The 18908-nt window shown below is 44.7% G+C and overlaps 1 protein-coding gene across 1 annotated transcript in view; it reads right to left on the bottom strand.

Moving 5' to 3' along the window:
- Window positions 1-18908, bottom strand: part of OBSCN (obscurin, cytoskeletal calmodulin and titin-interacting RhoGEF) — a 167458-nt gene that overhangs the window by 108409 nt on the left and 40141 nt on the right. The window contains exons 15-18 of the mRNA XM_059063315.2: window positions 17559-17834; window positions 13645-13920; window positions 10956-11231; window positions 7051-7326 (exon numbers count right to left, since the gene is read on the bottom strand). Of these exons, the coding sequence (XP_058919298.1) occupies window positions 7051-7326; window positions 10956-11231; window positions 13645-13920; window positions 17559-17834 (1104 nt within the window). The remainder of the gene's footprint in view (window positions 1-7050; window positions 7327-10955; window positions 11232-13644; window positions 13921-17558; window positions 17835-18908) is intronic.

An 18908-nucleotide genomic window follows, 5' to 3' on the forward strand; every position in this document is an offset into this window, starting at 1 on the left:
GCAACAAGTGACACAATTTATTTATACATTCTCCTGATCTATGTAGGCTGTTCCAGTGAGAAGCTGGGAAAGACTTCTCCCCTGCACAAACCCTCTAGGAGAGGAACCGTAGAGTCATGCATTCTTCAGCCTTCCTAGATGAGGCCAGAGTCTTTCCCATACAATTGTGCAAGGCATGTTCTCATCTGCAGTGAATAAGAGTTCCTGAGGCTCTACCCTGTTGCCTACTCTCAGTATTGTCAACTGTTGGCAACCTGGTGGGAGTGAAGTTACACCATCTGTGGCTGTCTATTGCATGGTCCTGATGATTCACAAAGTGAAGAATCTTTATGAAGTTTTTGGTCATTCTGTGGTTTACTCTTCTGTGGTGTCACTGTTCAAGTTTTCCACAATTTTCAAAATTAGCATTGTCTGTCTTTTCCATATTCATTTAGGAGGTCTTTATATAAATAAATGCTATAGAGTGTTGATGCTTATGTGTGTTTATCTATCCTCCCCATTTTTGTGCTCTACCTTTTCATTCGTTTATGATGTTTCTAGTGAAATTAAGTTATTTAATTAACTCTGTTACAGGCAAATATATCAATTTGTTATCAATTTGTCCTTTGTGATTTCTGCATTTATGTTCTGTTTAAAAATCCTTCATTATTCTGAGGTCATTAAATAACCTCTATTATCTAATAAAAGCTTGTTTTATCTTTCACACAGAGGTCTCTAACCTGCCTGGAGTTGGTTCTTTGTGTGCTAAGAGGTAGATTCCAGTGTTATTTTACTTTTCCATATAGTTAATGGTCTTAGTACCATTTATGAAAAGACCCTCCTTTCTCTCCACCTCAGCGTGAACTCACCATTCCATTCCCTTGGGCTATTTATCTATCTCTGCACTGAGACCCACTTGTCCAAACTGCTGTAACTTAAAATAAAAGTCTTAATTTAGGTTAGAGCAAATGTCCTCATTCTGTTCTTTGACTGGCTTCTGCAATCAACTTGTCAATATTCTCACACCCAAAAGACCTATTATTTGGGGTTTAATGGGAATTGAACACTTCTAGGTCTTCCATAGATTCATATCCATTTATTTGTATCTTTTTGCCTGCCTCTCTACAATGTCTAATCATTTCTCCCACAAAGTGTCTCAAGATCCTTTCTTAGACTTGGAATTGGTAAAATGACCCATCTAATGTTACTGTAACTTTTTGAAAATTTCATTTTCCAGTTTCTTGTTTCTGGTATATAGATATAGAACTGTTTTCTGTATATTATTTTTGTATGCGGTAATGTTTCGCAACTCTCTTACTAAGTGTAATAATTAATGTTTCTAGATTTTCTAAACTGATAATTATATCATCTGTGTGTTCCAATTTCCCTCCTTACTGTGCTATAAATGTAGCATTACAGTGGTGAAAGTTGGTTTCCTTGTCTTGTTCCCTACTTCAAAGGCAATGCTTTCAAGGTTTCACTTTATGTGTGATGTTACCTAGTTTTCTCAATTATTAATAACCAATTATTAAATGAAAGAAGAACCTTTTATTTATACTTTGGTAAGAATTTTATGGCAGGAATTGATGCTAAATATTATCAAGTATTTCTCCTGGATATATGATGTTATATTTCATTGAGTATTTTTAATCTCCATTTATTGGGGAAATAGTATCATTTTTCTTTTATTTTCTTGATGTCAATCTTTCTATAGATTTTCTACTGTTCCTTGTGTTAGATAAACCTTGCACTCCTGCAATAGGACTGTTCTCAGAGTGTGTTTTCCTCTTGATAACCTGTTGAATTCAGTTTGCTACTATTTGGTTGAAGATATTAGCCCTGATATCATCAATAGATTAAACTGTGTTACTTCTTCATATTTACCTTGTCAGATTTTGTTATCAATGATATGTTCTACACATAAAATGAATTAGAGAGTGTATTCCATTTTTCAATACTACAGAAGAATCTGTATGAACATGGAATAATTGCATTCCAGAATACTCAGCACAATTTAACAGTAGAGTGAGTGGGCTTAGATTTCTGCAGTGAGATCATTTATTATGGTTCCATTTATTTAAAAGACTATCAGCTGGCAGAAAAAGCTATTGACAAAATTCAACACCCATTTATAATAAAAACCCTCCAGAAAGTAGGCATAGAGGGAACTTCCCTAAACATAATAAAGGCCATATATGAGAAACCTACAGCCAACATCGTTCTCAGTGGTGAAAAACTGAAACCACTTCCTCTAAGATCAGGGACAAGACAAGGTTGCCCACTCTCACCACTATTATTCAACATAGTTTTGGAAGTTTTAGCCACAGCAATCAGAGAAGAAAAAGAAATAAAAGGAATCCAAATCAGAAAAGAAGAAGTAAATCTGTCACTGTTTGCAGATGACATGATACTATACATAGAGAATCCTAAAGATGCTACCAGAAAACTACTAGAGCTAATCAATGACTTTGGTAAAGTAGCAGGATACAAAATTAATGCACAGAAATCTCTTGCATTCCTATACACTAATGATAAAAAATCTGAAAAAGAAATTAAGGAAACACTCTCATTTACCATTGCAACAACAAGAATAAAATACCTAGGAATAAACCTATCTAAGGAGACAAAAGACCTATATGCAGAAAACTATAAGACACTGATGAAAGAAATTAAAGATAATACAAACAGATGGAGAGATAGACCATGTTCCTGGACTGGAAGAATCAACATTGATAAAATGACTATACTACCCAAAGCAATCTACAGATTCAATGCAATCCCTATCAAACTACCAATGGCACTTTTCACAGACGTAGAACAAAAATATTTCACAATTTGTATAGAAACATAAAAGACCTGAATAGCCAAAGCAATCTTGAGAAAGAAAACCGGAGTTGGAGGAATCAGGCTCCTGGACTTCGGACTATACTACAAAGCTACAGGAATCAAGACAGTATGGTACCGACACGAAAACAGAAATATAGATCAATGGAACAGGATAGAAAGCACAGAGATAAACCCACACACATAGGGTGACCTTATCTTTGATAAAGGAGGCAAGAATATACAATGGAGAAAAAACAGACTCTTCAATAAGTGGTGCTGAGAAAACTGGACAGCTACATGTAAAAGAATGAAATTAGAACACTCCATAACACCACTTACAAAAATAAACTCCAAATGGATTAAAGACCTAAATGTAAGGCCAGACACTATAAAACTCTTAGAGGAAAACATAGGCAGAAAACTCTATAACAAATCACAACAACATCCTTTTTGACCCACCTCCTAGAGAAATGGAAATAAAAACAAAAATAAACAAATGGGACCTAATGAAACTTAGAAGCTTTTGAAGAACAGAGAAAACCATAAACAAGACGAAAACACAACCCTCAGCATGGGAGAAAATATTTGCAAATGAAGCAACTGACAAAGGATTAATCTCCAAAATTTACAAGCAGCTCGTGCAGCTCAGTATCAAAAAAACAAACAACCCAGTCCAAACATGGGCAGAAAACCTAAATAGACATTTCTCCAAAGAAGATATACAGATTGCCAACAAACACATGAAAGGATGCTCAACATCATTAATCATTAGAGAAATGCAAATCAAAACTACAATGAGGTATCACCTCACACCAGTCAGAATGGCCATCATCAAAAAATCTACAAACACTGAATGCTGGAGAGGGTGTGAAGAAAAGAGAACCCTCTTGCACTCTTGGTGGGAATGTCAATTGATACAGCCACTATGGAGAACAGTATGGAGGTCCCTTAAAAAAACTAAAAATAGAACTACCATATGACCCAGCAATCCCACTACTGGGTATATACCCTGAGCAAACCATAATTCAAAAAGAGTCATGTACTACAATGTTCATTGCAGCTCTATTTACAATAGCCAGGACCTGGAAACAACCTAAGTGTCCATCGACAGATGAATGGATAAAGAAGAAGTGGCACATATATACAATGGAATATTCCTCAGCCATAAAAAGAAACAAAATTGAGTTATTTGTAGTGAGGTGGATGGACCTGGAGTCTGTCATACAGAGTGAAGTAGTCAGAAAGAGAAAAACAAATACCATATGCTAACACATATATGTGGAATCTAAAAAAAAAAATGGTTCTGAAGGACCTAGGGGCAGGACAGGAATAAAGATGCAGACATAGAGAATGGACTTGAGGACATGGGGAGGGGGAAGGGTAAGCTGGGACGAAGTGAGAGAGTGGCATGGTCATATATACATTACCAGATGTAAAATAGATAGCTAGTGGGAAGCAGCCACATAGCACAGGGAGATCAGCTTGGTTCTTTGTGACCACCTAGAGGGGTGGGATAGGGAGGGTGGGATGGAGACCCAAGAGGGAGGAGATATGGGGATATATGTATATGTATAGCTGATTCACTTTGTTATAAAGCAGAAAGTAACACACCATTGTAAAGCAATTATACTCCAATAAAGATGTTAAAAAATGATTATCAGCTGTACAACCTGTCTGTTTTCTATTGTGTGATTTTGTCATAGTTTTCAAGGAATTGACCAATTTGTAATCCTCTGTTCTTTGTGAATTTTGTACACACATTGCAACCAAATATGGATCTATATTTTGCTACATGTGTGTTCAGAGAGCCTTCTTATCAATGTGAAAATTGCTGTCCCAGGACACCTGAAACTTTATAACACAAAATTCAGCCATGAAATAATTCCAAGTATTATTGTGTGGCCAACATTTTCCCTTATTCTGCTTCAATGAATTGAAACATCTCTTACTAACAGGAACCCTCAAGTATTCTTGGTAAGGATCTAGATGATCTGCCACAGAAACGTCAGTGGACAGATATCTCGTCTACCTCAGCCCTATGCGACAGGTAGACCCAGAGTAACAGACACCAAAGACCACCAATGGAGTCTGAACAAGCTAGGAAAACGTGACTAAGGATTATTACATGGAAAACAACCCATGATATAAAAGAACTGCCTCTCTCCCTCCAGGATACAACCAACAATCCATGTTTCCATGAACTTAGATGTAGAAATGTTTTCTGCATATTGACTTCTTTAAACACTAATCCTACTCAAGAATCGTACACAGCCTAAAAATTATTTTGGGGGTTCTCTGAATTGATAATCACATCATCAGCATATTCCAACTTTAGATTCCCGAAAACTTTTCCAGTGATTTTATGATCCTTCATACTTGACTCAGTGGTTAGAGTTGCCTACGTGTACTGTCACTCACATCAGAGTTTCTAGATACCCATTAACTGGGATGTTGCTGTTGCTGCTATTGTATATGTATTTTATAATATAAAAAAGAACACTTTTATACAGTTTTCTACGAATATTATGGAAGAAACTGATGCTCCATTTTATCAAATTTTTGCCTCGATATACAACGTTTAAATTTAATCAACCGTTTGATTCTGTGCTTATTGAGATGATCACATTTTTTGCATTCAATCTCTTAATGTCAAGCCTTATATCTATTAACGTTGCCAACATTCAATCCAAGGTGCAATCCTGGACTATGACTTTCATAACTGATCTCTACCCCCTGCATACATGACTGAATTCCTTTTACTAACATTTAATTTACGATTTGGGCTTTGATAATCACAATAGATATGTCTGGAATTTCACTCATTCGTCTGGACTTTCTTGTGTGGTTCTGAGATCTATGTTATATTCTTTGCATAAAGAAAGTTCTGGAGTGCATGTCCTTCTTCTGTCTCTAAGACCGTCTCCACAAGCATGGAATAATAGTTTTTCAGGATATTTTGTAGAGTGTACCAGAGAACTACGAGGTAGTTCTTGAGAATATTTTTCACTATTCTCCTACTGATTGACAAGTCATAAGACTCTTGGAGATTTCTATATCTTCTTGTGTCAGTTTTCATACAGCTGACAAGGATTTAGTCAAACTTCACAACTTTTCAAAGCTTTTATTTTAGAACACTCTCTAATATTCTCCAAATGCCACATTTTACAGAAATGCCCGGTGGGATCTATGGTATCTATACACACCCATAAATCATGCTATACTCGCACGGTATGAAACAGTAATGGGTTGGCAAATAGGAGTCAATGTGAGATGGCAGCCCACCCCTACTCAGCATTAAGACTCTCTTCACACAAGATGAGTAACCTGATTTCTTAGACTGCCCATTCTTCCAGCCACGAGGCAGAGACACTCACTAACCTTTAGGAAAATTCAACAAAATAAAGACTGCTTTGCCCATCACAGGCTGCTGCTAGTACACTAACTCCTCATTAGCAAAGCAGACTGATGGGGCAGTAGCGACTTTTTCCTTTCCGTTCCTAAATTCATCAATATAACGCCACGAGGAATACCGACCCACACCATCTAAACAGTTTGAAGACAAAGACAAAAACTTATTGCATTTAAGAAGATAACCCTATATAGCACAGGTGACTCTATACCATTCCTCCTTTTTTTTCTCCCTTTACAAGGTGGTGACAAAAAAACTTGGGCCTATCTTTTGCTACCTAAAGGCAACCGGAGCTTCCCTATCCAGGAAAAGGAAGGAAGGGCATCCCAGAAACCTGAAATCTGATCATCAAAAGTTCACTCCTAAGCTAATTACAAGAGGGACTGTGTGGCCAGTATCTCCACTAATCCAGGATCAAGGAAGTTGAAACCCAATCTGAAAATCAGAGACCAACCATGAGCTGCCAGATGAGAGCATGTGGTAGGTGTGAGGAAAGATATACGATGGGAGGAAAGTCACATATCCCCAGGCCGACCTCAGACCCCACGCATCAGGGAGAGCCAGGGTCCCAATACCAGGAAAAACAGGAAGGTTCTGCGCAGGTGCTAAGACACGGTGACTAGGCCTTACCGCATGGAAACAGGTGGACACAAATGGCCCCTCTTCCTCCACGCCCACCCTCTCCATCCATCCTCCCCGGGTCAAAAATGGCTATAAACATGGGATGTGGAAGACTGGGAGGCTACAGGTGAGTGAACACCTGTCTGTGGGGGCTGCAAGACAGTCTCCTCATCACCTCCAAATAGGCTGGCTTAGTATCCTCCCCCACGACTGACCTGTGACATCCAGGTGGAAGGAGACCCTCTGGCCCCCGGCCTCGCAGCTGTACTCCCCGGCATCGGCTTTGCCCGCGTGCTGCACCACCAGCCGCCGCCCTTGGCCCGCGGCCTCCACACGCACTTTTGAGCTCGAACTCAGCTTCTTCCCATCCTTGTACCAAGTCACCTCCGTCTGGGCCTGCACCACCTCGCAGCTCAGCGTGGCACTGGCCCCCGCCATGGCCTGCACTTCACTGCGTGCCGGCTGCTCCTTGGCAAACACCACCTTGGGCTCTGGGGACAGGGAGGGATACAAGGGTCAAGGACATCATCTCAGTCACGAAGGCAGCCCCGGGCAAAGGAGACCTGAGTGTGGAGCCATGGGCCAGGCCGGTGCGAGTGGTGCGGGGGTGAGGCGGGGGCCAAGCTGGAAACGTCTCGAGGCTCTGCACCAGGCGTGTGCCCTGCAGAGGTCCCCCTGCCTTTCTCAGGGACAAGTAACAAAAGTGATGCATTCTTCCCCGGGGCGGCGTGAGCCGGTCTACGGGTGGCGGGGTGCGGGGAGGTTGCGCTTTTGGAAGAGACTTCTCCCCTGCTCATGGCATCTGTGGGGTCACACAAAAGTGTTCCCAAACCTTCCCAGATGGGGCCACAGTCTTCTCCATGTGCCTAAGCAGGGAAATTTGCACATGCAGTCCGTGGAAATCACTGAGGCTCAGTGCCCTGGCCTACATTTAGTATGGTCAACTTGTGGCAGTCTCGGGGCAGTGCTGGCACCTTCCCATGGCTTACTTTTCCATTGTCTGAGGAATAAAGAAGTTGAGCACCTTTCCCCGTATGACTGGGATCCCCATTACTCTCTTGTTTTTCCTGGTGACACTATTCAAATTTCTGCCCACTCACCAACAGTAGGCTCTCTCTTCTCTCCATTCACCTCTAGTCGCTCTTTATGCATTGAAATACCAGAGAAGGACAGATTGCTAGCTTTCAAGGTTATTCCCAACTGTGGGACTCGTATTTTCACTGTGTGAACGAGTCCTCTGATCAATCAAATTTTTTATCTTCAATACTGTCACCAATGTCCAATTCAGCCCTTTGAGTTTCGAGCATCTGTGTTCCATTTAAGAAATCTTCCCTTACCTTCGGACTTTAAAGAAACCACGGTATCACTGGACTGTTTTTTGTTTGTACTTTTTAACACTGAGGTTTCTAACCCACCATGAGTGTACTATTGTGTGTGGTGTGAATTGTCAATACAGTTTAATTTTTCCCTATGGGTAAGTGGTCCCAGCACTATTTATGAAGACAACATAATTCCTCGGCTGCTCGAACAGACAGCACAGTAACAGATGAAATTGTGGCAACGGAAGGGGACTGGGAAGGGGCCGGAGGGGGATTTGTCCGTGGTGGCGCAGGAAACCACTGCTGCAAAGAGCTCTTTCTGACCTCACCACGACGTTCCTCTGATGCGGTAAATAGCGCCGCACTGCGATCCCCTTCTCTTGAAAACTATATAGCCTCACGGTAACTCTGGACAATGGCTCACAGGCAGTGCTCCCACTACGCTTCTTCAAGCAAATAGCATATTGACTGTACCTGGCCTTTGGACTCTGCCTGTTATTCTACCATCCGACCACCCAAAACACAAATTTCGTTCGATTTTCATTGTTAATCAACATCTTTCATTTTTCTCCTCAGATTACTGTCCATCGATTGAAACCTCTAACTCTCTCTCAAGAATGTGTAATAATTTCCCCACATAGTCTCGTAACAACTTTTATCAGACCTGGAATTAGAAACATGATACAACTGTGCCATTTTAACTCTTTCAAAAAAGTTTCACTTTCCAAGCGTGTCTCGCCAGGACTTAGCTGTGGAAATGTCTTCTGCGTGTTGATTCTCTTACACCCTAATCTTACTCAACAGTCGTACACAGCCTAATAACTTATCCATGGAATTGTCTGAGTTAATAATCACATCATCAGCAAATTCTGCCTTGAGTTTTTCTAAACCCTTTGCAGGGATTTTATGCTCCTCCTTACTCCACTCAGTGGTTACCGTGGCCCACGTGTGTTCTCCCTCACGTGAAAGATTTCCAGGGACACGTTCAGTGGGGTGCTGTTCTTGTTGCTACTGTTGTTGTTGGAGGAATTTTATTATAACGTTACGAAAGAACACTTGTGTACAGTATGCTAAGGATTATATGGCAGGAACTGGTGCTCAGTTTTATCACACTTTTTCCCTGGATTGGGAACCATCAAATTTCCTCCACCGTTAGATACTCTACTCATTCAGAGGACCACATTCTTCTGCATTCAATTGCTTAATGCAAAGCTTTATATCTATTAACTTTGCCAACCTTCAATACAACGTGCAATCCTGGACTACAACTCTCATCACTGATCTCCTCCCCGTGGATACATGGCTGAATTCCTATAGCCAACATTTCATTTATGATTTTGGCTGTGATATTCACAATACATACATCTAAAATTTCATTCATCCTTCCTGCCTTTCTTCGGCGATTCTGATATGCATCGATGTTATGTTCTGAACTTAAAGAGACTTACGGAGTGCATCTCCTTTTCCTATCCCTAAGATCATTTCCACAAGCATGGAATAACAGTTTTCCAGGATATTTTGTAGACTGTACCAGAGAACTACAAGGTAGTTCTTGGGAAGATTTTTCATTATTGGGCCTACTGATTGACAAGTCATACAACTCTTTGAGTTTTCTACATCTTCTTGTATCAGTTTTCATGCAGTTGTCCAGGATTTAGTCAAACTTCACAACTTTTCAAAGCTTTTATCTTAGAACACTCTCTAATATTCTCCGAATGCCACATTTTACAGAAATGCCGGGTGGGATCTGGGATCTGTGGATATCTGGGATATACACACCCATAAATCATCCTATGGTCGCACGGTCTCACACAGTTATGGGTTGGCTCCTAGGAGTCAATGTGGAATGGCAGCCCACCACTACTCAGCATTAAGACTCTCTTCACAGAAGACGAGTAAGCTGATTTCTTAGACTGCCCTATGGTCCAGCCACGAGGCAGAGACACTCACTAACCTTTAGGAAAATGCAACGAAATAGACGGCTTTCCCAGTCAGAGTCTGCTGCTAGCACACTAGGTCCTCATTAGCAAAGAAGACTGATGGGGCAGTAGCGACTTTTTCCTTTCCGTTCCTAAATTCATCAATATAACGCCATGGGGAATACTGACCCGCAGCATCTAAAGTGTTTGAAGACAAAGGCAAAATCCTATTGCTTTTAAGAAGATCACCCTAAATAGCATAGGTGACTCTATTCCAATCCTCCTTTCTTTCTCCCTTTGCAAGATCGTGACAACAAAACATGGGCCCATCTTCTGCCACCTACAGGCAACCTGAGCTTCCCTATCCCAGAAATTGAAGGAAGGGTGTCCCAGGAACCTCAAATCTGATCATCCATAGTTCACTCCTAATATAATTCCAAGTGGGACTGGGTGGTCAACATCTCCACGAATCCGCGATCAATGAAATTGAAACCCCATCTGGCAACCCGAGACCTGGCGTAGTCATGTGGCAGGTGTCAGGAAAGACGTACCATGGGAGGAAAGTCACATATCCCCAGGCCTACCTCAGACCCCACGCATCAGGGAGAGCCAGGGTCCCGATACCAGGACAGGAAGGCTCGACGCAGGTGCTAAGACACTGTGACTGGGCCTTACTGCATGGAAACAGGTGGACACAAATGGCCCCTCTTCCTTCCATGCCCACTCTCTCCATCCATCCTCCCCCAGGCAAAAATGGCTATAAAAGTGGGACGTAGAAGACTGGGAGGCTACAGGCGAGTGAACGCCAGACTGTGGAGGCTGCAAGACAGTCCCCTCATCACCTGCAAATAGGCTAGCTTAGTATCCTCCTCCAGGACTGACCTGTGACATCCAGGTGGAAGGAGACCCTCTGGCCCCCGGCCTCGCAGCTGTACTCCCCGGCGTCGGCCTTGCCCGCCTGCTGCACCACCAGCCGCCGCCCTTGGCCCGTCGCCTCCACTCGCACTTTTGAGCTCGAACTCAGCTTCTTTCCATCCTTGTACCACGTCACCTCCGTCTGGGCCTGGGCCACCTCGCAGCTCAGCGTGGCACTGGCCCCCGCCACGGCCTGCACTTCACTGCGTGCCGGCTGCTCCTTGGCAAACACCACCTTGGGCTCTGGAGACAGCAAGGGATACACGGATCAAGGACACCATCTCATCACGAAGGCAGCCCCGGGCAAAAGAGTCCTGAGTGGGGACCGTGGGCCAGGCGGGTGCAGGGGGTGCGGGAGTGAGGTGGGGCCAAGGTGGAAACTTCTCGAGGCTCTGCACCAGGCGTGTGCCCTGCAGAAATCTCCCTGCCTTTCTCAGCAAAAAGTAACACAAGTGATGCATTCTCCCCTGGGTCCGCTTGAGATGGTCTGCAGGGGGGGTGGGTGGGGGGAGGGTGCACTTTTGGAAGAGACTTCTCCCCTGATCATGGCATCTGCCGGCTCACATAGAAATCTTCCGAAACTTTCCCAGGTGGAGCCACAGTCTTCTCCATACACCTAAGCAGGGAACTTTGGACATGCAGTCCGTGGAAATCACTGAGGCTCAGTGCCCTGGCCTACATTTAGTATGGTCAAATTGTGGCAGTCTCGGGGCAGTGCTGGCACCTTCCCATGGCTTTCTTTTCCATTGTCTGAGGAATAAAGAAGCTGAGCCCCTTTCCCCGTATGACTAGGGTCCCCATTCCTCTTTTGTTCTTCCTGGGGACACTATTCAAATTTTTGCCCACTCACCAACAGTAGGCTCTCTCTTCTCTCCATTCACCTCTAGGCACCCTTCATGCATTCAAATATTAGAAAAGGACAGATTGCTAGCTTTCAAGGTTATTCCCAACTGTGGGACTCGCATTTTCACTGTGTGATCGACAATCAAATTTCATCAACCATTTGATTCCCTACTCGTTCAGAGGATCACATCTTTCTGCATTCAATCTCTTAATGCAAAGCTTTATATCTATTAACTTTGCCAACCTTCAACACAACGTGCAATCTTGGACTACGACTCTCATCACGGATCTCCCCCACGTGCATGCATGGCTGAATTGCTTTTGCTAACATTTCACTTATGATTTTGGCTGTGATATTCTCAATACATACGTCTGGAATTTCACTCATCCTTCCTGCCTTTCTTCGGCGATTCTGGTATGCATCGATGTTATGTTCTGAACTTAAAGAGACTTATGGAGTGTATCTCCTTTTTCTATCTCTACGACCATCTCCACACGCATGGAATAACAATTTTCCAGGACATTTTGTAGACTGTTCCAGAGAACTACAAGGTCATTCTTGGGAAGATTTTTCATTATTGGGCCAGTGATTGACAAGTCATATAACTCTTTGAGTTTTCTACATGTTCTTGTAACAGTTTTCATACAGTTGTCCAGGATTTAGTCAAACTTCACAACTTTTCAAAGCTTTTATCTTAGAACACTCTCTAATATTCTCCGAATGCCACGTTTTACAGAAATGCCGGGTGGGATCTGGGATCTGTGGATATCTGGGATATACACACCCATAAATCATCCTATGGTCGCACGGTCTCACACAGTTATGGGTTGGCTCCTAGGAGTCAATGTGGAATGGCAGCCCACCCCTACTCAGCATTAAGACTCTCTTCACAGAAGATGAGTAAGCTGATTTCTTAGACTGCCCTATGTTCCAGCCACGAGGCAGAGACACTCACTAACCTTTAGGAAAATGCAACGAAATAAAGACTGCTTTGCCAGTCAGAGTCTGCTGTTAGCACACTAACTCCTCATTAGCAAAGAAGACTGATGGGGCAGTAGCGACTTTTTCCTTTCCGTTCCTAAATTCATCAATATAACGCCATGGGGAATACTGACCCGCAGCATCTAAAGTGTTTGAAGACAAAGGCAAAATCCTATTGCTTTTAAGAAGATCACCCTAAATAGCATAGGTGACTCTATTCCAATCCTCCTTTCTTTCTCCCTCTGCAAGATCGTGACAACAAAACATGGGCCCATCTTCTGCCACCTACAGGCAACCCGAGCTTCCCTATCCCGGAAATTGAAGGAAGGGTGTCCCAGGAACCTCAAATCTGATCATCCATAGTTCACTCCTAAGATAATTCCAAGTGGGACTAGGTGGTCAACATCTCTACGAATCCGTGATCAATGAAATTGAAACCCCATCTGGCAACCCGAGACGTGGCGTAGCCAAGTGGTAGGTGTCAGGAAAGACGTACCATGGGAGGAAAGTCACATATCCCCAGGCCTACCTCAGACGCCACGCATCAGGGACAGCCAGGGTCCCGATACCAGGAACAACGGGAAGGCTCGACGCAGGTGCTAAGACACTGTGACTGGGCCTTACTGCATGGAAACAGGTGGACACAAATGGCCCCTCTTCCTTCCATGCCCACTCTCTCCATCCATCCTCCCCCGGGCAAAAATGGCTATAAACGTGGGACGTAGAGGACTGGGAGGTTACAGGCGAGTGAACACAAGACTGTGGAGGCCGCAAGACAGTCCCCTCATCGCCTCCAAATAGGCTGGCTTAGTATCCTCCTCCAGGACTGACCTGTGACATCCAGGTGGAAGGAGACCCTCTGGCCCCCGGCCTCGCAGCTGTACTCCCCGGCGTCGGCCTTGCCCGCGTGCTGCACCACCAGCCGCCGCCCTCGGCCCGTCGCCTCCACACGCACTTTTGAGCTCGAACTCAGCTTCTTTCCATCCTTGTACCACGTCACCTCCGTCTGGGCCTGGGCCACCTCGCAGCTCAGCGTGGCACTGGCCCCCGCCACGGCCTGCACTTCACTGCGTGCCGGCTGCTCCTTGGCAAACACCACCTTGGGCTCTGGGGACAGCAAGGGATACACCGGTCAAGGACACCATCTCAGTCAGGAACGCAGCCCCAGGTAAAGGAGGCCTGAGTGGGGAGTCGTGGGCCTGGCAGGTGTGAGGGGTGCAGGGGTGAGGCGGGGGCCAAGCTGGAAACTTCTCCAGGCTGTGCACCAGCCTTGTGCCCTGAAGATGTCCCCCTGCCTTTCTCAGTGACAAGTAACAGAAGTGATGCATTCTACCCCGGGTTAGCATGAGCTGGTCCGGGGTGTGGGGGGCTCGAGGGAGGGTGCGCTTTTGGAAGAGACTTCTCCCCTGATCATGGCATGTGCGGGGTCACATGCAAGTGTTCCCAAGCCTTCCCAGAAGGGGCACAATCTTCTCCATGTGCCTAAGCAGGGAAATTTGCACATGCAGTCCGTGGAAATCTTTGAGGCTCAGTGCCCTGGCCTACGCTTAGTATGGTCAACTTGTGGCAATCTGGGGGGAGTGCAGGCACCTCCCCGTGGCTTACTTTTCCATTGTCTGAGGAATAAAGAAGCTGAGCACCTTTCCCCGTACGACTGGGATCCCCATTACTCTCTTGTTTTTCCTGGTGACACTATTCAAATTTCTGCCCACTCACCAACAGTAGGCTCTCTCTTCTCTCCATTCACCTCTAGGCACTCTTCATGCATTGAAATATTAGAAAAGGACAGATTGCTAGCTTTCAAGGTTATTCCCAACTGTGGGACTCGTATTTTCACTGTGTGAACGAGTCCTCTGATCAATCAAATTTTTTATCTTCAATACTGTCACCAATGTCCAATTCAGCCCTTTGAGTTTCGAGCATCTGTGTTCCATTTAAGAAAACTTCCCTTACCTTCGGTCTTTAAAGAAACCACGGTATCACTGGACTGTTTTTTGGTTTGTACCTTTTAACACTGAGGTTTCTAACCCACCATGAGTGTACTTTTGTGTGTGGTGTGAATTGTCAATACAGTTTAATTTTTCCCTATAGGTAAGTGGTCCCAGCACTATTTATGAAGACAACATAATTCCTCGGCTGCTCGAACAGACAGCACAGTAACAGATGAAATTGTGGCGGTGGGAGGGGACTGGGAAGTGGCCAGAGGGGGTATTTCTCCGTCGTGGCGCAGGAAACCACTGCTGCAAGGAGCTCTTTCTGACCTCACCACGACGTTCCTCTGATGCGGTAAATAGTGCCGCACTGTGATCCCCTTCTCTTGAAAACTATATAGCCTCACGGTAACTCTGGACAACGGCTCACAGGCAGTGCTCCCACTACGCTTCTTCAAGCAAATAGCATATTGACTGTACCTGGCCTTTGGACTCTGCCTGTTATTCTACCATCCGACCACCCAAAACACAAATTTCGTTCGATTTTCATTGTTAATCAACATCTTTCATTTTTCTCCTCAGATTACTGTCCATCGATTGAAACCTCTAACTCTCTCTCTCAAGAATGTGTAATAATTTCCCCACATAGCCTCGTAACAACTTTTATCAGACCTGGAATTAGAAACATGATACAACTGTGCCATTTTAACTCTTTCAAAAAAGTTTCACTTTCCAAGCGTGTCTCGCCAGGACTTAGCTGTGGAAATGTCTTCTGCGTGTTGATTCTCTTACACCCTAATCTTACTCAACAGTCGTACACAGCCTAATAACTTATCCATGGGATTGTCTGAGTTGATAATCACATCATCAGCAAATTCTACCTTGAGTTTTTCTAAACCCTTTGCAGTGATTTTATGCTCCTCATTACTCCACTCAGTGGTTACCGTAGACCACATGTGTTCTCCCTCACGTCAAAGATTTCCAGGGACACGTTCAGTGGGATGCTGCTCTTGTTGCTGCTGTTGTTGTTGTTGGAGGAATTTTATTATAACGTTACAAAAAGAACAATTGTGTACAGTATGCTAAGGATTATATGGCAGGAACTAGTGCTCAGTTTTATCACACTTTTTCCCTGGATTTGGGACGATCAAATTTCCTCCACCATTATATTCTCTACTCATTCAGAGGACCACATCCTTCTGCATTCAATTGCTTAATGCAAAGCTTTATATCTATTAACTTTGCCAACCTTCAACACAACGTGCAATCTTGGACTACGACTCTCATCACTGATCTCCATCCCGTGGATGCATCGCTGAATTCCTATTGCCAACATTTCATTTAAGATTTTGGCTGTGATATTCACAATACATACATCTAGAATTTCATTCATCCTTCCTGCCTTTCTTCGGCGATTCTGGTATGCATCAATGTTATGTTCTGAACTTAAAGAGACTTACGGAGTGCATCTCCTTTTCCTATCCCTAAGATCATCTCCACAAGCATGGAATAACAGTTTTCCAGGACATTTTGTAGACTGTACCAGAGAACTACAAGGTAGTTCTTGGGAAGATTTTTCATTATTGGGCCAGTGATTGACAAGTCATATAACTCTTTGAGTTTTCTACATGTTCTTGTAACAGTTTTCATACAGTTGTCCAGGATTTAGTCAAACTTCACAACTTTTCAAAGCTTTTATCTTAGAACACTCTCTAATATTCTCCGAATGCCACGTTTTACAGAAATGCCGGGTGGGATCTGGGATCTGTGGATATCTGGGATATACACACCCATAAATCATCCTATGGTCGCACGGTCTCACACAGTTATGGGTTGGCTCCTAGGAGTCAATGTGGAATGGCAGCCCACCCCTACTCAGCATTAAGACTCTCTTCACAGAAGATGAGTAAGCTGATTTCTTAGACTGCCCTATGTTCCAGCCACGAGGCAGAGACACTCACTAACCTTTAGGAAAATGCAACGAAATAAAGACTGCTTTGCCAGTCAGAGTCTGCTGTTAGCACACTAACTCCTCATTAGCAAAGCCGACTGATGGAGCAGTAGCGACTTTTTCCTTTCCGTTCCTAAATTCATCAATATAACGCCATGGGGAATACTGACCCGCAGCATCTAAAGTGTTTGAAGACAAAGGCAAAATCCTATTGCTTTTAAGAAGATCACCCTAAATAGCATAGGTGACTCTATTCCAATCCTCCTTTCTTTCTCCCTCTGCAAGATCGTGACAACAAAACATGGGCCCATCTTCTGCCACCTACAGGCAACCCGAGCTTCCCTATCCAGGAAATTGAAGGAAGGGTGTCCCAGGAACCTCAAATCTGATCATCCATAGTTCACTCCTAAGATAATTCCAAGTGGGACTAGGTGGTCAACATCGCCACGAATCCGCGATCAATGAAATTGAAACCCCATCTGGCAACCTGAGACCTGGCGTAGTCATGTGGTAGGTGTCAGGAAAGACGTACCATGGGAGGAAAGTCACATATCCCCAGGCCTACCTCAGACCCCACGCATCAGGGAGAGCCAGGGTCCCGATACCAGGACAGGAAGGCTCGAGGCAGGTGCTAAGACACTGTGACTGGGACTTACTGCATGGAAACAGGTGGACACAAATGGCCCCTCTTCCTTCCATGCCCACTCTCTCCATCCATCCTCCCCCGGGCAAAAATGGCTATAAACGTGGGACGTAGAGGACTGGGAGGTTACAGGCGAGTGAACACAAGACTGTGGAGGCCGCAAGACAGTCCCCTCATCGCCTCCAAATAGGCTAGCTTAGTATCCTCCTCCAGGACTGACCTGTGACATCCAGGTGGAAGGAGACCCTCTGGCCCCCGGCCTCGCAGCTGTACTCCCCGGTGTCGGCCTTCCCCGCCTGCTGCACCACCAGCCGCCGCCCTCGGCCCGTGGCCTCCACACGCACTTTTGAGCTCGAACTCAGCTTCTTTCCATCCTTGTACCACGTCACCTCCGTCTGGGCCTGGGCCACCTCGCAGCTCAGCGTGGCACTGGCCCCCGCCACGGCCTGCACTTCACTGCGTGCCGGCTGCTCCTTGGCAAACACCACCTTGGGCTCTGAGGACAGCGAGGGATACACGGGTCAAGGACACCATCTCAGTCACGAAGGCAGCCCCGGGCAAAGGAGTCCTGAGTGGGGAGCCGTGGGCCAGGCGGGTGCAAGGGGTGCAGGAGTGAGGTGGAGCCAAGGTGGAAACTTCTCGAGGCTCTGCACCAGGCGTGTGCCCTGCAGAAATCTCCCTGCCTTTCTCAGCAAAAAGTAACACAAGTGATGCATTCTCCCCTGGGTCCGCTTGAGATGGTCTGCAGGGGGGGTAGGGGTTGGGGGGAGGGTGCACTTTTGGAAGAGACTTCTCCCCTGATCATGGCATCTGCGGGGTCACATGGAAATATTCTGAAACTTTCCCAGATGGGGCCACAGTCTTCTCCATACACCTAAGCAGGGAACTTTGGACATGCAGTCCGTGGAAATCACTGAGGCTCAGTGCCCTGGCCTACATTTAGTATGGTCAACTTGTGGCAGTCTCGGGGCAGTGCTGGCACCTTCCCATGGCTTTCTTTTCCATTGTGTAAGGAATAAAGAAGCTGAGCCCCTTTCCCCGTATGACTAGGGTCCCCATTCCTCTTTTGTTCTTCATGGTGACACTATTCAAATTTTTGCCCACTCACCAACAGTAGGCTCTCTCTTCTCTCCATTCACCTCTAGGCACCCTTCATGCATTCAAATATTAGAAAAGGACAGATTGCTAGCTTTCAAGGTTATTCCCAACTGTGGGACTCGCATTTTCACTGTGAGATCGACGATGAAATTTCATCAACCATTTGATTCCCTACTCGTTCAGAGGATCACATCTTTCTGCATTCAATCTCTTAATGCCAAGCTTTATATCTATTAACTTTGCCAACCTTCAACACAACGTGCAATCCTGAACTATGACTCTCATCACTGATCTCCTCCCCGTGGATGCATCGCTGAATTCCTTTTGCTAACATTTCACTTATGATTTTGGCTGTGATATTCGCAATACATAGGTCTGGAATTTCATTCATCCTTCCTGCCTTTCTTCGGCGATTCTGGTATGCATCGATGTTATGTTCTGAACTTAAAGAGACTTATGGAGTGCATCTCCT

The sequence above is a fragment of the Kogia breviceps genome, chromosome 4 (genome assembly GCF_026419965.1).
Source record: "Kogia breviceps isolate mKogBre1 chromosome 4, mKogBre1 haplotype 1, whole genome shotgun sequence".
Classification (NCBI taxonomy): Eukaryota; Metazoa; Chordata; class Mammalia; order Artiodactyla; family Physeteridae; genus Kogia; species Kogia breviceps.